The 26088-nt window shown below is 43.8% G+C and overlaps 1 protein-coding gene across 1 annotated transcript; it reads left to right on the top strand.

Annotated features, from left to right (window-relative positions):
• Positions 1-468: 468 nt before the first annotated feature.
• Positions 469-26088, top strand: psmc5 (proteasome 26S subunit, ATPase 5). Its single transcript, XM_030340777.1, has 12 exons — positions 469-584; positions 4047-4118; positions 4223-4292; positions 7459-7556; positions 8464-8520; positions 12961-13191; positions 13585-13711; positions 13919-14109; positions 16934-17032; positions 23443-23553; positions 25493-25579; positions 25902-26088. The coding sequence occupies exons 1-12, from the start codon at positions 555-557 to the stop codon at positions 25953-25955; spliced, it is 1227 nt and encodes a 408-aa protein (XP_030196637.1). The 5' UTR covers positions 469-554; the 3' UTR covers positions 25956-26088.

Below are 26088 nucleotides of genomic sequence, written 5' to 3'. Positions count from 1 at the left end.
ATTTTTATTCTATTTCTCATTTATGTTGCTTTCTGATGTGTATTCTCACCCTATGAGAGTAATACCTGGCGTTATAAAGATTCAATGTTTAACCACTAAAAAACATTACCGTCTAACACTGTTTCTATGTGCTACTTGTTGTAATATAATAGGCTTTCATGTGGCAGTATTCATGCCCAGACTAGCTGTTTTTGGAGGTTTCGGAGGACAGTTTTAAATTGGCTAGACTGGTCAAACCTGTATCTGATTCTCGTTAAAACTAACAAAGGCTTTACTGTAATTGCATGCTGTACACATTCCATTCTGCACCTAATGCATTGGATTAATCTTGATTAATCAATACACTACAATTATACACTTCTATAAAAAAAAAAAAACTATTGTATAGTATGCATATATACTGTAATACTATGGGTCTGTGGGTGGGTGCGAGACCCATCTGAGAACGTGAAGGGTATCACCGCCTGTAGGGGGCACCGTGGGCAACAGTCAAAGTATGTCATCGGAAGGATAAAGCGGATGTACGGGTCTGCGGCGGAAGTAGAACCTTCAAGATGAAGATGGACGTGGACGGAGTTGATCATGTAAGCGTCTTTATTTTATTTAAAATGCATCATCCGTGCTGATTTTTCTCCAAGCCAGGCCAGACATGTAGCGTTACACAGGAGGCGGCGGGCGAGGCGTTACGGGACTGACTGTGTGTTAATAGGGTTAATGAGGGCAGCTCTACGCTGTTTGCTGTATCATGGTAGCTATCAGGCTAGTGTCAACACAGGCTAACACCTCAGAGCCACTGGTCATGTTTCTGCTGTACAGATCAACCTGTTGTAGAAATGAAACGTATTGAGTGTACACAATATGTGTGTAGGTGAGTCTGGTTGGTCCTGCTGTCCAAAAACAACCCGTCTTCCACGTATGACGTGATCTCAATTCATTGTACCAACAAGTATACATCACTATCACTTTTATACAATTCTACATCACTGACTATACCAAGAATACATCACTATCACTTTAATACATGAATACATCACTATCACATTTTATACCAAGTATACATCACTATCCCTATTTATACCAAGTATACATCACTATACCAAGTATACATGACTACCACTATTTATACTACCGTCTGCATCACTTTCATTATTTATACAAGCCATCATCACTTTCATTATTTATACAAGCCTTCAGCACTATCGATATTTATAAAAGTCTACATCACTATACAAGTCTACATCACTATCATTATTTATACAAGTCTACATCGCTATCTATACAAGTCCACATCACTATCACTTTAGTACCAAATCACATCATTATCGCTATTTATAAAAGTAAACCTATAATCCAAACGAGTTTTCTGATTTCCAATGCGAGTGCCTGAAGCTCTGTAGCGTTACTGTCCGTCCACACCAGAAGCGAATTGAGCGACCAAATCGCCGGAAGTCATTCACTTTCTATGGGCAAGAGCGACCGAAGCGACCAAAGCGACCAACGCTACCAGCGGCCAAAGTTGAGCGACCAGAGCGTCAAAAAGAAGTTGAAAACTTTTTAACTTTATGCAAATGACTATTATTCGCTTCAGCGGCCAAACACTGACAGCCAATCGGAATGTAGGCGCTCTTCGCTTGCGTGGATCCCAGGGAACATCGGCAGGCACTTTGGTTCCTACCTACCTTTATTCACTCACTGAACAAAATGTCGGCTGAAGTATTAATCGCGGCTGTAACTGGGCACCCGGTGTTGTACGAACCCACCCCTTTTCAGTTCAGAGATCGAAACGCCGTAGTGGTTTGGATATCAAGTGATGATAAGCGGGAGTATTTATAGGCTACATCTAGAACGTTCGTATTTAAGCGGGAATCATTTTAATTTGCTCTCCATGCCACCAATCTAACCAACCAATCGCGTGTAGCATGATTTAAACAAAACCAAAAAAGTTTTTGAAATCGTCACATAAACAAACTAATCGACAAGACGAGGGATAAATGACAAGGGATATATCTAGTCTAGATAGATAGAAAGCCTAGTCAAGTCTTTATTAATACCAAACGACACAAATCGTCGGGAATCCATTTAGGTGGTTCGGCCCACACAGGACAGTAGCCTACAAGACCACACAGAACAAGTCTGACTGGACATACACACAATACATCACATTAAAACTAGACACGCGTTGATAGATAGACAGAAAAGCCTAGATAGATCGATATGTTCCATTATTTGCCTTGCGGAGCCAACCAGTCCTGTGCGCGTATGCAAATTAGCTATGTGCACGAATGTCTACTTGTTTTGAATGCGACGAATGAGTGCAGATCATGATTTGCAGATCCAGATCAGTGAAACATATTTTAACTACTACAGCATGCAGGGATTTTTGTTCTCGGTTGTAATTAGCCTACATTTTAGGATTTGTTTTGTATTGGGGGGAATCACTGTCCTACTTGTTGTCGAAGCACTTTATCGAACAAGCAAAACCGTCTCGGCAATATGGCCAAGGTGTATGGGAGAGTTCACTATTTGATATGGCTGTCTGTAGGGCCTACTAAACGCATACGGCTCCTTTAAATGCGTCTGCATAATTGAATTGTACGTCATGAGCGACTTGAGCGACCAAAGCGAACAGAAAAATTCGCAGCGAAACTTTGTGAGCGACCAAAGCGTCTTTGACGCTTTGGTCGCTCCTGGTGTGGACGTACAGTTACTGTCCGTCCACACCAGAAGCGAATTGAGCGACCAAATCGCCGGAAGTCATTCACTTTCTATGGGCAAGAGCGACCAAAGCGACCAAAGCGACCAACGCTACCAGCGGCCAAAGTTGAGCGACCAGAGCGTCAAAAAGAAGTTGAAAACTTTTTAACTTTATGCAAATGACTATTATTCGCTTCAGCGGCCAAACACTGACAGCCAATCGGAATGTAGACGCTCTTCGCTTGCGTGGATCCCAGGGAACATCGGCAGGCACTTTGGTTCCTACCTACCTTTATTCATTCGCTGAACCAAATGTCGGCTGAAGTATTAATCGCGGCTGTAACTGGGCACCCGGTGTTGTACGAACCCACTCCTTTTCAGTTCAGAGATCGAAACGCCGTAGTGGTTTGGATATCAAGTGATGATAAGCGGGAGTATTTATAGGCTACATCTAGAACGTTCGTATTTAAGCGGGAATCATTTTAATTTGCTCTCCATGCCACCAATCTAACCAACCAATCGCGTGTAGCATGCTTTAAACAAAACCAAAAAAGTGTTTGAAATCGTCACATAAACAAACTAATCGACAAGACGAGGGATAAATGACAAGGGATATATCTAGTCTAGATAGATAGAAAGCCTAGTCAAGTCTTTATTAATACAAAACGACACAAATCGTCGGGAATCCATTTAGGTGGTTCGGCCCACACAGGACAGTAGCCTACAAGACCACACAGAACAAGTCTGACTGGACATACACACAATACATCACATTAAAACTAGACACGCGTTGATAGATAGATAGACAGAAAAGCCTAGATAGATCGATATGTTCCATTATTTGCCTTGCGGAGCCACCCAGTCCTGTGCACGTATGCAAATTAGCCATGTGCGCGAATGTCTATTTGTTTTGAATGCGACGAATGAGTGCAGATCATGATTTGCAGATCCAGATCAGTGAAACATATTTTAACTACTACAGCACGCAGGGTTTTTTGTTCTCGGTTGTAATTAGCCTACATTTTAGGATTTTTTTTGTATTTGGGGGAATCACTGTCCTACTTGTTGTCGAAGCACTTTATCGAACAAGCAAAACCGTCTCGGCAATATGGCCAAGGTGTATGGGAGAGTTCACTATTTGATATGGCTGTCTGTAGGGCCTACTAAACGCATACGGCTCCTTTAAATGCGTCTGCATAATTGAATTGTACGTCATGAGCGACTTGAGCGACCAAAGCGAACAGAAAAATTTGCAGCGAAACTTTGTGAGCGTCGCTCCTGGTGTTCAGAGATGAGGAGTTTGGGGGGTCTTAATCTGCTCCTTCATTATTGCCTTTTTTCACTTCTGGCAGATGGAAACGGGAGACTGCAAAGGAGGGTCCGGCCTCCGACAATATTACCTGTCCAAAATAGAAGAACTCCAGGTGAGCGACACGTGAAATGTATTTTTATCCCTTCTCTTGTTGCGAATTATTTGACGTGTTGACTCAAATATCCATTTTAACGGTAATCCTCGCTGTCAATCCAGCTGACTGTGAACGACAAGAGCCAGAATCTGAGGCGTCTGCAGGCACAGAGAAATGAGCTCAACGCTAAAGGTATGTCATACTGCTGAAACTCCAAATAGTTTGTAACGCAGCGTTCTTAAGGCGGTGCGAATAATCAAAAAGAGCCTTTATGGTCTAGGGGTGTGAACACAGCCCCTTTTTTTTTTTCGTGTACACGGTTAACCGTTTTTATTTTTTTTAAAGTGGACCGCAGTCGTGCTATAGGGGGATTATTTGTTTATCAACACAGCGGATGTGCGAGCAGAATGATCGCAAAAAGAAAATTTGTTTGACTGGTTGCCATGCCATGGTTATCTCCGTGTGATTAATTTACAGTTGCGGTGTTAATTAGGATGTTGTCCGCTTACTGTTAGATTAAACTAATCAGAAAACGCGGTTATATGCTATAGACCCTATAGTATCTGTGGTATAAATGCTGGGACGTATTTCGAATTCTAAATATGTGAACTTTATGTTGAAAGTATGGGCCGTTGCGATTCCCCTTGAAACAATGGTGTGGTGATTATTATTATTTTTTTACGGTTTTCGTTTACTGATTTTTCCTAAACGGTTATGATTTACTAACCGGTTACACGTGTACCCATGCACACCCCTATTATGGTCTGCAAATGGTATTGTGTCTACATGAAGATACTGTCTCACGTGATGCCCAAATTTGTAGGACACGCCTTTTTTAGAGAAAGGGAAATTAGTTTGTCTGATGCCAAACTTTACATAGCCAGATACTTCAATGTATTGATTTTCTGTTAGGGTGCACTCACCAAGGCCATCTGGCCTTGGCCGTATTCACACCTAACCGTGCTCAACTGGCCCCATTTTTCTCTGGCCTGCACTCACACAGGGGTACTCAAGTAGAAATGATGAGGGGCCACAAAAAAAAAATTCAGTGACTCAAGGGGCCGGTCGGTATACGTGTGACTGAGGCCGATATATGCTCTGTTTTAGACGTAACGCGTAAGCACGTAAGATACATAACCCCCCCTTGCGCGGTAAAATATCCCCCCTTACGTGCTTAAGTGCGTCGGCCAAAATTCCTGACTATGCGACTGAAACACACCCTACGCAGCTCGCAAAGACTGTGATTGGCCAGCTAACCACATCCTTTCAGGAGTCTCACATTTCCGGTTTTACAGCATAATAGCGCCATTTTTAAAAGGCCGTGACAGAAGCGAATGAAGAATTTTGAAGAAGGAGAAGAAGAAAACACAAGAACGAATTATGATAATTATAAATATAAACAAGCCAGCGATTTCCACTTCCACGCCCGCAGATTCGTTCGTTGCTCCCCCTACTGTTCTGGCGGAGAATCCCCTTGCAACACGCGCAATCCTTAAGGAACCTTAAAGGAACCGTAAATCAAAACTTGTCTAAAACAAGTCCCTTGTGTAAATTACGTGCTTACGTCTCTGCGTCTAAAACGACCCTAAATCGGCCTTGACTGCTGCTGAGATGGACTGTCTGCCTCGAGTTTGGGAGGGCTGGAGCGGTCTGTGGGCTGGAGTGCTATCTGTTTATCGTTGCAACCCCCAGCCTCGTATTGAGATCGCGGCGCGCGGTTTCAGAATAAGAGCGCCCAACACGATTTTTTATTTTTTTATTTTTATTTTTATTTTTTTTTTATAATTAAAAAAACTTTTCAAAAAAGCTCGAGGGCCATTAATAGACACCCCGCGGGCCACAAAAGGCCCGCGGGCCGCTACTTGAGTATGACTGCACTAGGCCATCTGGCCGTGGCCGGCGCAACTGCGGCTTGGCCACGGTAGGCTCTTGTACATCACGTCGTAACACGTCATCCGCTGCATGGACCATAATAAAGTCTGCCGCCAGTCAGAGTTTTAACAACAATGGACAACAACACAGAGAACAAAGTTCGCACTTTGCTGAGTCTGTTGCTTATCGTCTGCCCAAATGGCTAACATACACTCGACTTCTCTATGGGACCAACGTGAACCAACAGTTGAACTGCTTGACGCCATGTTTATCGTTTAATGGGAAAGAAGGCTCGTCGCCTTTATTATGTCCATGGTCGTCGCATGGACTATACGTCATCCAGCTCAGGTTGCGTTGCCGTGCGTGTGCGCTAGGGCTGGCCCGAATGCCATTTTTCAGGCTTTGAATACTCGTTGGTTTTTCCGAGCGAATATTCGAATACTCGTTCCAGAAAAAAACACCATCAAAAACAACATTAATAATCCCTATATACTCCATGGAACCGATTTTGACAGTATCTGCATATTTTGTTGAAGATTTAATAGCTTTTAAACGTTAATTAGTAGGCCTAAGTAGGTTGAAGTTCCTTAGTTTTTCCCCGTGAAAACGAACAGCTGTTGCTCCATTCCAAATCAGCTGTTCTCTGCCATCTCAGCCCTTACTGGAGCTTTTCAATTCATCCTGGAACGTGCATGTTTTCAGGGAATTTGTACAATAAATCCATATCAAATACCGAATATTGATTGTCTTATGTGTCCATATTATATTGACCGGGTATTCCCAAGACGCTCACGCTCTGCAGCAAGCCAGTCACAGTTGATGGCGCGGCGCTGTACAGCGAACGTAAACAAACAACTAAGCTAACGTTTTAAGTATTACTTTTCCTCCAGAGATCCCGCTAATGTTGTGTTATAAAGTAAAGGGAAACAAGATATCTATTCTTCCTCCACCTCTCTCGCTTCTCTGCTTGGTTTCGCTGACGCTTATAGTTTGCCTCCCTCGCTCTGGTAACGTCACGTACGTGAAAAAAAAAAAAAAAAACGAAGCTCCGAATACTGATTTAAGCTTCGAATACTAACTTTCCAAACGAGTATTCTAATAATTCGGGCCAGCCCTAGTGTGCGCGTGTCGGCTCATTAGCATTTGTACCGTGGCGGCCCGGCACGCCATGATAAAGAGAGCCACGATAATATACAGATATGTATCCAGCTGTTCTGTCGAAAAAAACTATTACGTTAATATTGTGATCGTTTGATGCTGAAAGCGCGATAACAATTCGATTAATCGCTCAGCCCTGCGCTGTGTTACAGTGTGTTTGCTGCGCTAGGCTAAGGGTTTTGCCTGCTGTATTAGTTTGTTTTCTGCGCTAGGCTAAGGGTTTGGCCTGCTGTGTTAGTTTGTTTTCTGCGCTAGGCTAAGGGTTTTGCGTGCTGTGTTACAATGCGTTTGCTGCGCTAGGCTAAGGATTTTGCGTGCTGTGTTACAGTGCGTTTGCTGCGCGAGGAGCTGCAGCTGCTGCAGGAGCAGGGCTCATACGTTGGAGAGGTGGTCCGTGCCATGGACAAAAAGAAAGTGCTCGTCAAGGTAAGGATCAATCCCTCACATATTTTTTTATCATCTAAAGCATGACTATGTGTGAGCAGTGTTTGTAATAACGCTGTTTAAAAGAACAACCTTTGGTAGCGGCGTTATTTTTTCAGTAATGGGATAATCGATCTAATAACTGTTTCTGTCGTTACAATGCCGTTACTGTTACTGTACGTTAAATGCAGTTCTTTACTATGAATTGATAGAATAAACTGCGTAATCCCTGGCTCGAGACCGGGCGGGTTAACAACGAGATAAGTGATTATGATTGGCTAAGGCAAAGTCATGTTTATGGTAGCTTGTGTGTTTTTACAGCTTGTGTATTTTTACACACAAGCTAGGACATGCGTGCCACACACGCACACACCAAACAGATTCAATTAAGCAGCAGAAATGGCGAGTCCGGAGCAATTCAATGAAAGTTGGCATTTTCTGTAGTATTCCGGCATATGTTCCAAAGCCTTTCCAACCAATCAAATATATTTTAAGTTGGAAGTATGTCAGGGGCTTGAATGGGGAGTTCAGCCATTTAACACATTAAGGCCAAGTGAAAACTGCTCAGAAAAATCCAAATTCTTAACCTTTCTTTCAGTAGCGCAAATAGTTACTTTCCCTGGTTAAGTGTTACTTTCATTATAGAGGTAATTCAGTTACAAACTCAATTACTCACTGCTTATTCCAAAAAGAAACTAACTAATTACTTTTTTAAAGTAACGTTCCCAACACTGTGTGTAATGTGTAAATATGTCGATTTAGTCCATTAAAATACTGGTTGGCTTTGTAATCTATTTCAAGTAGAATGTCTGTAATTTATTGCATCAGTTTTCAACCGTCTGTAACCATGTGGTTTGGTTCTAGGGAGAGGACTATCGGGTATTAACTTTCCTCTCTTCTCCCCCGGCAGGTGCACCCAGAGGGCAAGTTTGTTGTGGATGTGGACAAGAACATTGACATCAATGATGTAAGAGCTGTGCCCTATACCACGAAGCTCGCTGAACATACCCAGGCTTTCTTGGGAAAACCTGGCTCGACAGAGCCGCAACTCGCAATCAGAGTTAAATGGTACCACGAAGCTCACTTTAGATTCAATTAGTAGAACCAGGTTTTCCGCTTTAGGTTCAGTGCGCGTTCACGTGAAAGGGGCGTTTTTTGCGTCATTTTTCTCACCTTTACGATAGATCAAGCAGTCTATATGAGTATAAGTGAAAAGATTCTGCATATTGTCTGTAAAATAACTATGCCAAATGCAGAATTGTTAGCCATTAATCCAAATAGAATGATGATGATTTAAAAATGCATAAGCAACGTCCATCCTGCCTTATTCTATAATTTAGGGAATTCACTTTAAATACACCCTAAGAAATGTATCGCATGTTTTCGACCGCTGAGAGGTAGCGGCTGTAGCGTAGTGGATTAGTATAAGACCCGAACGCCAGCGACCGGGGTTCAAATTCGCCGGTCTTTCATCATGCATTTTACCCCCATAGATGTGGTGCCAGCACGGCCTTGAAACTATGGGTTCAAGTTCGAAATAAGCACAAAAATATAATTCCATAAGCTTTAGTGAATAAGTATTCCATATGCATGAGAATTAGGACTTTTTAAGCTTCACATAAATTCGCGTCACTTGGGAGTCGAACCCCCCGCGCAGAAATTCAAGACTGACGCGCTACCTCCACTCTAGCATCTGTCACTGAGACACAATGCGCAACAGTAATCATTGTCTACATAAGGTCCAAAAGGACGATCAAATAACGAACACCCTCTGATGAGAATCTGTATCTCTCATGTAGAACCCCAATTTCGTTGTTTGCACAATGACAATAAAGTCTGAAATCTGAATATCGTCAGACAATGCCAAGGGATCGGTTCTGTCCCGTAAAACCCTTGTCTCCGGAGAGACGCCTGTACGAGAAGTGCGCCGGGTTCACGGGAACACCCACAAATGGTGATGCCATTGTCAGAGGAGGGGCTAGGAAGCTGCGCACGCCGATTTAAGTAACCGATCTCCGGCTAGACTAAGCCGAAAAACTGCTCCCGACCAGGTTTGGTTGCGAGCATAAGTCACCATGGTGATACATCGACGCTAAAAGAGATCGACTTTCGTGGTACAACTAACCCAGGCTTGGAGCTCAACATACCTCGCTAACCCTCTAAGCGAGCTTCGTGGTACAGGGCTCTGTTCTTGTGTGGATCTTTCTGGAATGTAGCTGTGGTTTTTATTTACATTTAGTTTAACGATTTAATCTAATGTGACGTACAAGTTAGGCTGAAAACAAGAACAAATGTGGAGTAGCTACAAAATATATTTTGTATTCCGGTTCAGTGGATATCACGATTTTTTGGTCCGGTTCGGTACGTTTCTGGTGATTTTATATATATATATATATATATATATATATATATATATATATATATATATATATATATATATATATATAATTGTGACAACATTCAAAAACCCTTAACAAAGACTTATTTGGTTGACAGCCAAAATGCACTTTATTTTCTATTCAAATATATATATATATATATATATATATATATATATATATTAGGGGTGTGACGATACACTCGGCTCACGAGACGAGACACGATATTCGGTTCACGATCGAGACGAGATTTTAAGAAAACTACAATGACAAAATATATGACTGGACCAACAGACTTTTATTTAACCGAGTTGCACATGCATTTTGAAATGTTTTATTATAACTCTTAACATTCATGAAATTGAAACTAAAACAAAAATGTATAAAAGTTGAAGTAAATTAAATTAAATAATTCTCTTTTTTTTTTCAAGTGCAAACAATATTATGTGCAAAACCAAATCAAAGTTCTACTCCATCAACACAGAGGGTAAATAGTGCAAACAGTCTGACCAAGTATGTCACAAGTATTGTCCGTGTCTTATCAGTCACTCTACTGCCATTCATAATTTCCGCCGGGTACCCCAAATGCTGCCAAACAAATCATTTAAAAGTGGCGGGGGCATCTTCGACGGTAATACGGGTATTTTCCGACGTCATTCTGGCTGCCTATGGCTGCTTCCCCTGCTTCCCCTCCTTCTCCTCCTCTTCTTCTTTTCCTTCTCCTTCGTTAGGTTCTGGCAGGCTAGATGTATCAAAGGCTCATTACTGCCCCTACAGGCCACAAATAGAAGTTTGGATAGCTCAGAAATCTCGCGAGACAGATTTTTAACGCGACGGGTAATATCGTCGAGTTTAATCTCGTCACACCCCTTATATATACGCGTTAAATTGACAGCACTTTTTTTTTATCACGCGATTAGCGCTCCTTTGGCTTGGCAAACGTTGTTGTTTTTTCACCTGCTGTCTAGCAACATCTAGTCACGTTAGAAAAACTACAACACCATACCGGATCTAGCTACACCGGAAACAAAACAACAAGCACGGCGCACAAACTTGTTGGGGCAAGCAAGAATACGGAGCGGCTGAAAAACTCCTTAAAAGTGTGTGCGTGTTTGTCACTCTGTTCGAGCCTGCATGAAAGTTCAATGTCGTCATTAGCTTTTAGTTCTTTCTGACCAATCGCAGTTCAAGGCCCACCTGGGTTGTACACCTTCGGGAGGGGCCACTCAGTTACTCCCCTCTAGTCAAGTCATTGGCTAAACAAATGACCACTGTAGCATATTTAAACACAATTCAAATGAACACATTCAAAAGTATTTCTGCTCAATTTAAGAGGTTGAATCTCCTCGTGACTGAATGTTTGTATACAGAGCGCATGCTGTATGCGTGCAGGGTTGATGCGCTCCACTTCTTTCTGTGGAGAACCAGCGCCTTGAATATTCCGCATAAAACGAAACCGGATCGTTTTCGCCCGTTTCGGTTCCGTGTGGACGGGGCCTTATTTCCAATCGGTCATTCTGACCGGAGACATTTAGAATTTTCGGTCCTCCTCATTTTTTTTCCGGTCAAAGACCGGTAATTACCGGACAACGGGAACTCTGCTGTGTGTGTGTATGTGTGCTTTATTGACTTTAAAATAGAGCTGTCCCGATGAAGACACGTCATTGCTGCAGCGGTCTGATTGGTTTAATACCGGTGTTGAACCACAGAACCGCAGCAGTGACTAGGTCCTGTCCTGTGTTCAAAGAGGTGATGGTGCTGCCATATGGGCTCCGGTTAGGTCCTGTCCTTTGTTTTAAGAGGTGATGGTGCTGCGATATGGGCCCCGGTTAGGTCCTGTCCTGTGTTCAAAGAGGTGATGGTGCTGCCATATGGGCCCCGGTTCGGTCCTGTCCTGTGTTTTTTAAGAGGTGATGGTGCTGCCATATGGGCCCCGGTTAGGTCCTGTCCTGTGTTTAAAGAGGTGATGGTGCTGCCATATGCGCCCCGGTTAGGTCCTGTCCTGTGTTTAAAGAGGTGATGGTGCTGCCATATGCGCCCCGGTTTGGAGCAGGGCTGGAAGTTCTAGCGTGGCCGCATACTAGGAAATGCTCTATTGTAGATGAAGGAACGGAGGAGGTGGAGTGGGAATAGTTGGTTGGTGAGGACAGATGTCCAGACGTTCGATGTAGAAGAAAAAAGGAGCAGCGGCAAAAGCATTTGAGAATGTTTTTAAATTGAGTCCATTTTTTAAAACGACAGATGGATGGTACATGACATGGCATGACGGAGCCGAAATGGGCGTACACGATCCGGTTTCGTTTTATGCGGTTCAGGAATATCCCCGTAAAGAGGAGTCATTGAGAAACCGCATCGAGCTGTAGAAACGCTGTAGTAAATGATTAAGGAGCTGGTTCTCCACAGAAAAAAGTGGCGCGCATACAGCCTGCGCGCTGTATACAAACATTCAGTTACGAGGAGATTCAACCTTTTAAATTGAGCAGAAGTACTTTTTAATGTACAGTTAATAATTACATTTATCAAGGGGCTTTCTTTAAAGCTACAAAAAGAATACAAATAAAATTATAAATAAAAAATTCAACGCAACTCTGACGTCACCCAGCTGGTGGGGGGCTAATGACGTCATCGTTTGCGTTTCAGCCGTCCACACGAATCCCTGAACGAAACCGCATAGGTCCGGATAGTTTTGAAACCACCTCCGAGGATGGTTTCAGAAATGTGCGGTTTCGGGCTCCGGATCCGCCGGCTCCGTCTGGACGGTCGACCGAAACCCTTGTGCGGTTTCACCCAAAAATCGGCACCGTGTGGACGGGGCCTAAGAATCGGCAAAAGAAAATGGGAAACCAATTCTTTCAGGGTGCAACCAAATAAAAAAAGTTAGTCTTGAGCCCTGCTTGGACAGCGACAACACATCCTCAGACACAGCGACCCAAACGGTTCGGATGATGTACCGGTCCATCCCTAGTTTGTATTATTCCTAGATTTCCTTTAAACGCATCAGTAGTTCCTAATGGACCCCCTTTGCCCAGGTGACCCCTAACTGCCGCGTGGCGCTGCGTAACGACAGCTACACCCTGCACAAGATCCTGCCAAACAAGGTAGACCCCCTGGTGTCCCTGATGATGGTGGAGAAGGTGCCCGACTCCACCTACGAGATGATCGGGGGCCTGGACAAGCAGATCAAGGAGATCAAGGAAGTGATCGAGCTGCCGGTCAAGCATCCTGAGCTCTTCGAGGCGCTCGGCATCGCACAGCCCAAGGTCGGTGAAATGAAGCAGGAAAAAACCTCAGGGGCTGGGGGGAACTGACAGCTTAATAACTGACCGTTTCATAGTGTTACTAGAGCTGGGTAGGACTGACGGCTTAATAACTGACCGTTTCATCGTGTCACTAGAGCTGGGCGGGACTGGCTAATAACTGTTACATTTTGTAGTATTATGAGGGCTTAATTACCGTTATTTAGCTTAACGACAGCTAAATAACTCGGCTACTTCTAGTCTTGGTGGTATGGATGCGAAACACCCTCTAGGTGCGAGCCATCCCATATAGTCATGCATCACTTGGTCATAGCGCTGCTACGGGCTACCGCTATGGCCCTGCAGTGCGGTGTTGACCGCAGCATAACATCATGCGTGTCTCTTCCCCGACCCCAGGGAGTGCTTCTGTACGGCCCTCCTGGCACAGGGAAGACCCTGCTGGCCAGAGCCGTGGCCCACCACACGGACTGCACCTTCATCAGGGTGTCGGGCTCGGAGCTGGTCCAGAAGTTCATCGGAGAGGGTGAGGGGTGGTGTGATGTCAAGCACCTGGTTTATTACAAATAGTTGGAGTTATTAATGTGTATCTCCAGTCATCTGGTCACAATTTAAACCTCACAGACATTCAGACTCCTGCCCACCAGTCGCCATATTCTCTAACAAGATATTCAGATTATTCGGACAGAATCCTCTTTCCAGAGGATGTTAACCCTTGTGTTTCTCCTCCCAGGCGCCCGCATGGTGCGAGAGCTCTTCGTCATGGCCCGCGAGCACGCCCCCTCCATCATCTTCATGGACGAGATCGACTCCATCGGCTCGTCGCGTCTGGAGGGCGGCTCGGGGGGAGACAGCGAGGTGCAAAGGACCATGCTGGAGCTGCTCAACCAGCTGGATGGCTTCGAGGCCACCAAGAACATCAAGGTTCACACACACCTGCACGCACTCACTTACGTGTGTTAGAGCTGGGACGATTAGAAAATCTTCAAAAATTCGTCGACATGAATAATTTGCGTCGACGCGTCGCCTTTCCCCCCCCCCCCCCCCCCGCCACTCTCACTCCAGTCGTGGCGGTAAATATGCACCAGAACGCTATTCGCCAATCGTTTAAATTCATAACAATGGCGGCGGCAAGCAGTAGCGGGAGCACAGAGGCTGGTGGTATAAAACTCGGCCAAAAGCCGAGCTCCGAGGGTTTGTTTACCAGCGTTGCTATGGTGACCGGTCTTGCGTGTTCCAACGGTTTATTAGGTATCTAATAAGCAGAGCTGCAAACTTGTCGCTTTTCGGCGACAATCGCCGTTTTCTTGGTCAATTTGGTCATTCACGTGAATCGTGTAGAACCGGAGAGTTTTGTTTTGGGGGGGGGGGGGGGGGGGGGGGGGGGGGGGGGTCAGAATTGCGAACAATTATTGAATCTTTCTTATAATTGACATTTCTCTGGGCCAATCGGAATTTTGAAGCACACAGCGCCAACTGAGCTCGCCATTGGATGAGGCGGTCGCCTGGCTACCGCGCATGCGCATCCGCATGCATGCGGCCATACAACGCAAGAGAGCTTGCGAAACACTCGACTCGTCTAGAGGGTTGTTCCACGAACGGAGGTTTAACAAACACTGAGTCAACGCTGAACTCTAGGTTAATTTACCCAGTGCCGACTAACCCAGAGTTTTCGGTTCCACAGCAGCGGTTATGCATTAGTTCAACCAACTCGGGGTTGGTTAACACAGGGTTGTGCGCGTCACCGCCAAACCTAAAAAGACGTGATGTATGGATCATGGAAACCCTGATCGAAATGGCGAAACGGGCCGCTTATTTCAATGAAATGGAACTTCAGGTTCTCCTGGGGAGCTATGACGAAGAGAAGGACATTATCACAAGAAAAGGGAACGCTAAAGCCTCTGCAACCCGGAGACCCAAAGCCTGGCAGCGGATCGCTGACCGCGTAAATGCGTTAGTTACACGTCAAAAGCATGATAGTTAATATTTGAGGCATGAATATATAAATATCCCAGTTAAGCATTCTTAAAGATCCTACCACATAACCCCTTTCTTCTAAAAAAATATGTACTCCGATGGCTTCCAAGCGGTCAGCGGATCAAGTATACAAATGAAGTATATAAAACATACAAACTGGTAAGCTTTTCCCACCATCGTATTGGTATAAATTGAAATAAGCAATTTTTTTTAAGCCAATCGTGAAAAGGCCGACAGTCGGCAGACTGGATCTGGCCCTCAAATTGTCCTGACCCCGGTGGAGGAGCTGTTAATAAACATAAATTCAGGGCGCCCTGGCATGGAGGGGGTACCTGGAGGTAGCTACCCCCTCCCTCAGAGAGTCAGGGGCCATACCCCACTGGTTGAATGTAGGTTTTTGTGTTTTCTTGTATTTTAGATTTTTTTTGCCTTCGAAGTAACACGCATGCAAACCATGTGCTTGCCACAGCGCATACTATTCCAAGTGTTTCTTTTTTTGGTAACTGGGTAGAAACCTAAAAGTGACAATTCATCAACTTCACAGAATAATTATTGTTTTTTGTCTCTCCAATAATAAGTAAAAATAATAATAATAAAAAAATTGTGACAGTTGTAAATATAATATTTTTTATAAGCCTCAAGGATGTTTTGACATTGATTTTTGATAAAGTATGCTGAGTTTTGTTAAGTCACGCTCAGACTAGTGTCATTTGTATATTACAATAAAAAAGAAATCACCCCGTGACACTGTCACCTATTTTCCTCTGAAGAGTTTGCAGGTCTGAATAAGCTGTCTAATCACTTCATTCAATGCCTCTTCCGTGGTCATTACAATATTATGAATAGACTGTGTCGGGTTCGGATTTTATACTCTGGTGAAAAGAGAACTTTTGTCATGTTATGTAGTTCTAGTCTAGCTGTTGACTGTCGGAATTCCACGATCTAGCAACCAGTTCTAAGTAGTAAGAACTTTTGTCATGTTATGTAGTTCTAGGCTAGCTGTTGACTGTCGAAATTCCACGATCTATCAACAAGTTCTCAGTAGTAAACACACACTACAAGTTGACAATTTAAATTACATAAATCCTTTTCGTAGTTGGGTCTCTGAGGTGGCAGTGCATTATTTTTCAGTTTGCACAATGAGAGAGGGAGGAAGGAGTAGAACAGTATTTTTATATTTGGTATATTCCTCCTGATTGACTTATTTTGTTCATTTGTTAGATACTACATATGGCATCAAAATGCGCTATTTTGCAGTTTGCACAATTTAAGTGCCGTGTTGCACAATGTTATTGCACAAAAAAGTGGCATGTTAAAGAAATGTTTAATAAATGTTGATATTTTAACAACAAATATTTTGATATCCATATTGTGTGAAAAGTTACATTGATGAAGTAATGTGAAATAATCGGTAACTGAAAAAATAATCGTTAGATTAATGGTAAAATTAGTCGTTAGATTAGTCGACTAATCGAAAAAATAATCGCTAGAATAATCGTTTGAAAAATAATCGTTTGGGACAGCTCTAGTGTGTGTTTACTCTCTTTTTAAAGTCTGCTCTCCAGAATAACAGTGATGTAGCGTGGTTGTACTAAAGTCTGCTCTCCAGACTAACAGTGATGTAGCGTGGTTGGACTAAAGTCTGCTCCTGTAGCGTGGTTGGACTGAAGTCTGCTCTCCAGACTAACCGTGATGTAGCGTGGTTGGACTGCTCCAGTGTCGTCCCCATGGCGGTGGGAGTCCGTCTGTAACCACCTCCTTTCTCCTCCAGGTCATCATGGCCACCAACCGGATCGACATCCTGGACTCTGCTCTGCTGCGGCCTGGCCGCATCGACCGGAAGATCGAGTTCCCCCCTCCCAACGAGGCCGTGAGTTCCGCCCACCAACACCCCTTATAACACTGCCCACAAACACCAACTTACGCTTCGGCTATTGTTTACATGTCATACATGTCATTGTGTACATGTCATGAGGTACTCCCCATCAGTGGGCAGGGTAGCCGCGGGGTCTTAAAAGTCTAAAAAAATTCTTAAATTTCATGTTCCTAAATTAAGGCCTTAAAAAGTCTTAAATTGCGTTACCCTAGTCTTAATTTTTTAAAGATGGTCTTAAATTTCCTACTAGGATATGTTTTCGTAGTCAACCGGACTGTAACACAAGGGGAAAATGGGGGGCGTTTTGCGTATCGGGGTTTTGCGTAACGTCAGAGAACGCTTCATTTATTGGAGTATGCGCGAACATTACTTTGGGTTTTCGCGCCGGCAACCTATTTTATTAAAGCCTCATACATGTTCACATTGAATTTGCGTTGCGTTCCTCTGGGTCTGTCACAAACTACTTAAGCTACTCCCTCCCCACCTCAGTTCTGTTCGCTTTGCATTGCTGGAAGTGAGTAGGGGGAGTGGTTAAGTAGAGCCTTCAGATTGAACGGTTTGACTTTAGAGTTGCCGTCATGTTTTGTATTTTTTTTTTTGACATTATTGTTTTATACAGGGGATTGATAAAGTTCTATCTATTGAACAGAAAGAAAAACTTGGTCATACCTTTACACACTTTACCACAGCCTTGGCCTACTGAATGCCACAGATATATTTTAAGCATTGGACTGAATGCCACATAAATATATAATTATGTTTTTGCACGTTTGCAACGTTTAAAAGTTCAGGGAAAAGTATAGCCTCTACTTGTGTTGCTTAGGCCAATATCCTTTGAGGCAGTGTTGTTTCCGAATATAAGTGTTCAATGTTTCCCGCAGGATTTTTTTCAGCAGCGGGGGTGTGGTCCCCGAATCCTCTAGGGGGGTCCGGGGGCATGCTCCCCCAGCCGAATTTTTTTTGTACCCTTTACATTGGAATGCATGAATCTGGTGCACTTTGAGAGGAGAATATGCACTTAAATCCTATTCAAACAGTCCTGTGTATTACTGTAGATGGGATTATTGGTGTTGTAACTTTGCCTTTTGTGTCTTCATTTACATATTTTTATATTTTTTTTATAGTAATATTTAAACAAAAAATGCCACAACGCAAATATAATTTGCACAATTTATTTACAGATTTTTGCCTAATGCTTAAACACTAAACATGGTTGCTATGCCCAAAGCATAACTGTTTTTTTACATAAGACACTTTGTTCAAAATGAAATCTCCTGCAACAATGGGCAAAACACATCTTTTTAAATTATAAACCTAACTAAAATTTGAAAAGAACACAGACTCACACACATGAAAAATAAAAAAGAAAGCTAATTGAATACCAATCAGTGTGAGCCTTAGCACTACAAATAGACCTCAGGTGAGCTCAGCTCCTTTGTGAGACAGTGAGAGTCAGGGGAAGAGGACAAGAGAGCGACAGGAGGATGAGGACAAAGAAGACAACAGACGGAGAACTGTGAAGTTTTTGCTCATCAACAAAGGCTACATCCAGCCTGGGAGCATTTAATTCTCCTTGGCTTTTTAAAGAAGAGCTCCAGGGCTCTTCTGTAGGGGAATTCGGTGGTGGGGGGGCCATTGATGCTGACTCTCAAACAAGTCGCCAGATGCTAATGACCACATGCTTACAGGCGATTAGCATAAATCCCTAACTAAGATACGCGATGAAAACTGATTTTATATGGCAATAAAGAACAACATCGGATCTAACAGTATGGATTAATTTTTCTAAGTTCCCGAAAATACCTATAGGCTATAAATTCCTGACTGGATATAAGCTCCTGTAAAGGCTATGAGTGATCCCAAAAAGAGCGACAACACGCACACACATACATAGGCCTACACACACACACACACACACACACACACAATACTAGAGGAAAAACGGCACAGAGGTTGCGGTTTATAGATACAATAAAATTATTGGGCTCAGAGGGTTTTTAACACTGGTGGTCATGTAGCGACACATTTTAGCAACTTACTTTCTCTCTCTCTCTCTCGGTCTGTCTCTCTCTCTCTCTCTCTGTCTGTCTGTCTCTCTCTTTCCTTCTTCCTTCGATCTTCCGCTTCACTCGCTACTGCTAGAATCAATGTAACTTTGCAACCGTGTAGGGTAGCCTACTGCCAACAACTGCCACACTCGCTGTGTATTTTTCTTCTTTGATGTTGGTTACGTGACGATGTGCCGCGGGCTGCGCAATTGACGTTACACGCTGTACATTTTCTAAAAGGAGCTACGTAAAAAAAAATTAGAAGGATTTTTATTGCAGCGGCGGAGAAAATTCAGCAGCGGCGGCGTGTGAACGTGGGGGAAACACTGGTGTTAAGGGCCAATAATGCTTACTATCATACATTAGTCACCATGTCTGTGGACGGGTTAGGGTTCGGGCTGGCTCCATACATTACGAAGGAGTTAGTAAAAGAGGTCAACGAGGCAAGTGGAGGATTCATTGAAATGGTTGAGGAAATTTGAATGCTGAGAAACTACAGCAATTTGAAAAGAGTTTGTTTGTTTATATTTTATATTGTGTGTTGAAAGTTTGATATTTAAACCAAAAATACAGCTACACTTTCACACCATCACTTTGTGTATTGTTTTTTTAATCTTTTATTATAATTTCTGGGTACATGGTTTTAAAGGTCCCATGACATGAAAATCTCACTTTATGAGGTTTTCTAACATAAATATGAGTTCCCCTAGCCTGCCTATGGTCCCCCAGTGGCTAAAACTTGCGTATGGTGTAAAACGAGCACTAGCTGTTCTGCTCGCCTTTGAAAAAAACGGAGGCTCAAGCGCGCTGATTTGGAATGTCTGTATTCATGACGTCATCAGGAATCTCAGCTCCTCCCCTTACTCTGCCTGGCCCGCCCAGAGACGTTGGCCCGCCAATGACTCGACCGTGTGTGTGTGTGTGTGTGTGTGTGTGTGTGTGTGTGTGTGTGTGTGTGTGTGTGTGTGTGTGTGTGTGTGTGTGTGTGTGTGTGTGTGTGTGTGTGTGTGTGTGTGTGTGTGTGTGTGTACACACACTTTAACGCAAGTGTTTCTTGTCGGTTCTTTGACGTGTCTTGTATTTCCACAACGAGACTGTTGTGGGGGTTATCTGAGCAATGGTTGAGAAGGAATTGGGGGGAAAGGAACTTTGGCTTTGACTCGCTGAAGTACATGAACTGCGTCATGCCGCCGGTTGCCGCGAGGCACCATCGCCCGGCAGCGGGCAGCCGGCAGCAGGCAGCGCCCGGTTCAGTCGACTTCAGGTTGATGTGAAAGTGGAAGAACCAGAGACGTCGCAGAACCCGACAAAGTCGTTTGTGATTCATAATATCGTCTGGAGGCGCACACAGCTTTTGGCCGTGATAATATGTATGCAATGATATAGATTTCTATTTATTATATGTTATTTAGATATAGAGCTCCAGGACTTTAACGCAAGTGTTGTACACTTCCTTATTATTTGGATAACCGTTCTGCTTTTGGTGTTATGGCGCATAACACGTCGGACTCTCGTCTCTGGTATTTCTACAACGAGACTCGTATTGGGGGTTATCTCGGCCATGGTTGAGAAGGAATTGGGGGAAAGGAACTTTGGCCTTGACTGGCTGAAGTACATGAACTGCGTTATGCCGCCGGTTGCCGCGAGGCACCATCGCCCGGCAGCCGGCAGCAGGCAGCGCGCGGTTCAGTCGACTTCAGGTTGATGTGAAAGTGGAAGAACCAGAGACGTCGCAGGACCCGACAAAGTCGTATGTGATTCATAATATCGTCTGGAGGTGCACACAGCTTTTGGCCGTGATGATATGTATTAAATGATATAGATTTCTATGTATTATATGATATTATTTAGATATAGAGCTCCAGGACTGTAACGCAAGTGTTGTACACTTCCTTGTTATTTGGATAACCGTTCTGTCTGACTCTTGTCTCTGGTATTTCTACAACGAGACTCGTATTGGGGGTTATCTCAGCCAAGGTTGAGAATGAATTGGGGGGAAGGAACTTTGGCTTTGACTCCCTCAAGAACATGAACCACGACATGGAGGAGAAAGGGATTGTTGGCGGCGGATGTCTCCCGCTTGAGACTAGGGCTGCACAATATATCTAATTTTTATCGCGATGACGATATTGGCGTCCCACGATGACACGCAGTGTTCCCGCGATATTTTTGTGATATTTATTTTTTATTTTTTTTTAAAATTTAAATGTAAATTTTAAATAATGCACCCGCAAAAAAAAGAAAAGGAAAAAAGAAACGAGCCCCGCCCATGCAGTAAACGCTCTACCTCCGCTGCAAAGCAAACCAAGCGCTCCCTGTACACCTGTCTGCGACTGCGTGAGTCCGGCGCGAAGCGTGAAAAGAGGGGGGGGGGGGGGGGGGGCCTGGCCTGGCGGAAATTTGCCGCTGAGCAGTGTGTGGCTCCTACCACAAGGGGGTGGTAGAAATTCGAAAGATTTTTTTTTGAATGAATAATCGTGGTAAATAATCGTGATATCAATATTGATCAAAATAATCGTGATAATCATTTTGGCAATAATCGTGCAGCCCTACTTGAGACCCGCTGAGGGACCACCGCCGGAGGCGGAGGTGCCTATAAGCGCTGCCCGGCAACGATCCCTTTCTCCTCCTTGTCGCGGTTCAGTCTACTTCACATTGATGAGGACGTTGAAGAACCAGGAACGTCGGAGAACCCAACGCGGTCGTTTGAGATTCATAATATCGGCTCACACAGCTTTTGGCCGTTATAATATATATTATATGATATAGATATCTATGTAGGCTATATGATAATATTTAGATATAGAGCTCCAGGACTCCCGTGTGTTCTAGAATATTTACAGAACACGGCTAAAGGCTGTGTGCGCCTCGCAATTGCGATACAGCCACTGTAAACAGAGCGCATGGTACCGTGGCTGCAAGCTGCTCAGGGCCACACCCCCACCCTCCTCCTTGACCCGCCTCGCTCCTCCTCATTTGCATTATAGCTACAGACACCAAAACAGCGCATTTGGGGGAAGCTCAATGTGCGACTGGCTCGGAGTAGCTGTAACTCTGCACCACGGCTGAATTTCGGGAACGTCTTTGAATACTGTGTTAGTTGCCCACTAATACCTATATTAAAGAATACATAAAATAGCATGTCATGGGACCTTTAAGAGACATCAGGCCTCTAGGCTTTGAGTTAGGCCCTCGGTTTGGCTCTTTGATTGGTGAGTGCACACATCCTTTGGCACATTCATTAATGTATTGACATGAATGTTTAATATGTTCCAAAACAACATGAATAACATATGCACTGGTGTTTTACGACCGCTTAATGGGTGCGATGTAGGTCTTAATTTTCATTGAAGTGGTCTTAAAAAAGTAAAAAAAAAGTCTTATATTTGGGTTGATCAAACCTGGGGAAACCGTGGTGGGATCCCCAGATCAGTGTTTCCCATACATAGACCAATGTGGGGCGCAGCGCCACAGATTCAACACCGAGCGCCACAAATTGATTCCGCTTATTTATATATTTTTTGCGATTTTTAAAGATATATATAATTCCGTTCATTCATCTCCTCATAGCTCTTTCTCCCTGACATTCTTGTTCACACAGACATACGAACACGCACACAAAGAGACGAGCGCGCATTCATGCCAGTAGTGAGCGGGTACACTTATAAACAGCTGATTTGCCCGCTCCTCCTCTCAACGCACCCATCAAAAGAAAACCCAAAGCAGCGGGATATAAGGCACGGAGAAGACGGTCGGCGACCATTTTAAAAAAGTCTAGTATGATATACTGTGCTCAAAAACACCTGCCCAAAATTATTGTTAACTCAGAAAAGATAATGTTAGCCCTTATGAACTCAACATTATTGATGTTGAACATCCCGCACCCTAAGTCAGCACAGAAAATCTTGGTAACGCAGAAAACGATACGATTTAATATGAAATGCGGTTATAGTTGAGATAGGCTACGGTATTAGACTGGGTACCCCCTGCCCGTTCTGCCGCTATTGGAATTCGCTCTGCAGAAGGGGCTGGAGAGCAATACATTTCTTTCTGTTTCTGATCCGCTTCTACTGGAGCCAATCATCAAGCAGTTTTTTTTTCCCCCTGGCGCGTTATTGGCTGATATTTGGCTGATATAACACAATGACGTCAGGGAAGCGATTGTTGCGATTGAAGCGATCGTTGGTCTGATTGCTTCAATCAGACCAACGATCGCTTTCCCCCGTCAAGATTCCACGTCCCCCCCCCGCTGGCACCACACATTGCTTTCTGTCTGTGGGAAACACTGCAGTGGGTTCCCCATCGCTAACCTCATTGGGTGTTGAGTGAGTCTGATGTCGTCGTCCCCCTCCCCAGGCTCGTCTTGACATCCTGAAGATCCACTCCAGGAAGATGAACCTGACCCGGGGCATCAACCTCAGGAAGATCGCCGAGCTTATGCCCGGAGCGTCCGGAGCCGAGGTTAAGGTGAGCCCACGACGTACATGGACCCAGACTGGGATCAGACCCAGACTGGGATCAGACCCAGACTGGGATCAGACCCAGACCGGGATCAGACCCAGACCGGGATCAGACCCAGACCGGGATCAGATCACGATTAGGGATCAGATCACGATTAGGGATCAGACCCAGACCGGGATAAGATCACGATAAGGGATCAGACCACGATTAGGGATCAGACCCAGACTGGGATCAGACCCAGACTGGGATCAGAGAGGGTTCAGCTCCATGGAAGTTCCTCTTCAGGGTAATCGCATAGTCTTTATAGAGTATTAAAAAAGTATTACTTTTCATTTTCCAAAATTAAGGCCTTAAAAGTATTAAATTTCATCTTAATTTTTTTAAGGGTTTTACATTATCAATAGATGGCATAATTCAAATATTCTGCGTAATTTCCATGAAGCCAAACATTCTGGAGTCTTTGCTACAAATGTCAATTCATACTTGGAGTGGTGCTGTCAAAAATATCAATTTTTCAATGGATTTTTTTTAACTGTTTCAATAATAATTTTCTGCAGTATCAATACATGAATACTAGCTGCGCTTTCTCGCTCTCCTCTCTCGGATAGCGAGACACACAGCGCCAACATGGCCCCGCTTCCAGTCAATCTCTCGCGGTCTCTGGACCCGCCTCCTGTCATTCAATCGCGTTCTTTGGCAAAAATCGACCAAAACTCTTTTGCCACTAAACTTGGTGTTTACAATCAATAACTAGAGAAGGTTTCTGTGGAAATTGGTAAATTGCCTTCAATCATAGCGCTGAAGACATGTCCTTTAGCGCTATCTGGTGGCCATATTGTTTATTTGCGAGTGGTGTTTTTCGAGTGGTGTCAAAATTGTACAAGAGATCTACCTGTTTGTGTCTCATAGTACTACAGGGTTACAAACTGATAATGACCAACTGATCATTATTTCAGGTGGAAATGTAATTTTCCACTTAGTATTCTAGCTTTATGCCCTCTTACCTAGTAGTTTCCTAATTGAATATTTCCCTTGCACAGGATCCTTCTATTATTTTTCCTGTGGTATTGAAATGGTATTGAACATTGATACTTTTCAAGGTATTGTATCGAAGTTAGGAAATCCAGTATTGTGAATACACTACTTCGCAGTCACGTGACTACTGCTACGTCGCTTTGCGTTGGAACTGCGTCATTGCGGACCCCTCTGCGGTCTACGCATTGGTTACGACTCATGCCCGCTATGTCACGTGAGCGCGAAAGCATAATATCCTTACTGTGTAGCATGCGCAAAACAGTGGGGAAAATTGGAAGAAGTCAAGAGAGATTTTTGGGAAGTGTATCAATAATAAAAAAATAATTACATTGCAGTTTAAATCTATTTGATTGTTAAGTAAGGGTAAGGGTTATGCCGTTTGGGCCTTGGACTGGAATGGTCAAACACTTGTTAAATGGGACATATGAAAACAACACTTTGCCTGGGATTTGGGTTGTTTTGGGTCTCTGGTGCTCCCACATGCATACAAACTTTGAAAATAGTCTGTACATGATTTTTTGAGTGAGATATGCATTTCTGAATGTACCCCGCCTATACCAAACGAGCGAGTCAGTTTCGGCGCCCCCTCTTACGTAGGAAGGGGCACAGTTGAGTGATCGTTCAAATGAACCACTGATCAGTGATGCATACACGTGATTTATGATGTGGAATATTGTTTAAGGTATAAATGAAAGACGTAAGTGGATCTTTACACTCTTCATGTATTGGGGGTCAGGGCAGCTGACCTCAGCTCTTCATCCTGTTGTACTGCGCTTGCAACTAGACAGCTGGTTGACCTCTAGCTGGTTAGGTCGCAGACGTGTTAAACTGGCGTCCAGCAGGTTGTGATGAGAACATGTGTGTGACGATAACGTGTGTGTGTGTGTGTGTGTGTGTGTGTGTGTTGTAGGGAGTTTGCACAGAGTCCGGCATGTACGCCCTGAGAGAACGAAGAGTCCATGTCAACCAGGAGGACTTTGAGATGGCTGTGGCCAAGGTCTCACACACACACACACACACACACACACACACACACACACACCCCCCCCCCCCCCCCCCCCCCCACCTTCTAGATTTTGTTCCACCATTTGTGTCTTCGTAAAAGGCCACATTGCCCATCAGAAGTGTTTATTTACCAACAAGATAAATTGTACTCGTACATTTTATTGACCTTTAGTTGACAATAATGTGTAAGTTACCTTTTTTAAATCTTCAAATTTGACGTTAATTGTTTATACTTGACCCAATCCTTATGCAAAACATCAGCTGTACCTTGTGACCCTTTGATCTGAAGCCCTTTTCAAACCCTCTGTCCCCAGGTGATGCAGAAGGACAGTGAGAAGAACATGTCCATCAAGAAGCTGTGGAAGTAAACACCTGTAGTGTTGAGGCCTCGTGCAGAAACACCTCCGCCAACAAACTAGTGTATATTCTCCTTACTTTTTGTTTATGCTTTGTACTCGTAGCCTTTAAACCATCGCAAATTAAAGTTTGTCCCGAAGTAAA

Source organism: Gadus morhua, chromosome 18 (assembly GCF_902167405.1).
Source record: "Gadus morhua chromosome 18, gadMor3.0, whole genome shotgun sequence".
NCBI classification, from domain to species: domain Eukaryota; kingdom Metazoa; phylum Chordata; class Actinopteri; order Gadiformes; family Gadidae; genus Gadus; species Gadus morhua.
The sequence above is the reverse complement of the archived record's forward strand: the minus strand, read 5'-3'. Positions and strand labels throughout refer to the sequence as shown.

Coding starts and splice junctions, on each gene's coding strand:
- psmc5 (XM_030340777.1), top strand. CDS start 555: ATGAAGATGGACGTGGACGGAGTTGATCAT. Junction 13,192..13,584: donor TCGGCATCGCACAGCCCAAG/GTCGGTGAAATG, acceptor CCCCGACCCCAG/GGAGTGCTTCTGTACGGCCC. Junction 17,033..23,442: donor TCCCCCCTCCCAACGAGGCC/GTGAGTTCCGCC, acceptor CCCCCTCCCCAG/GCTCGTCTTGACATCCTGAA.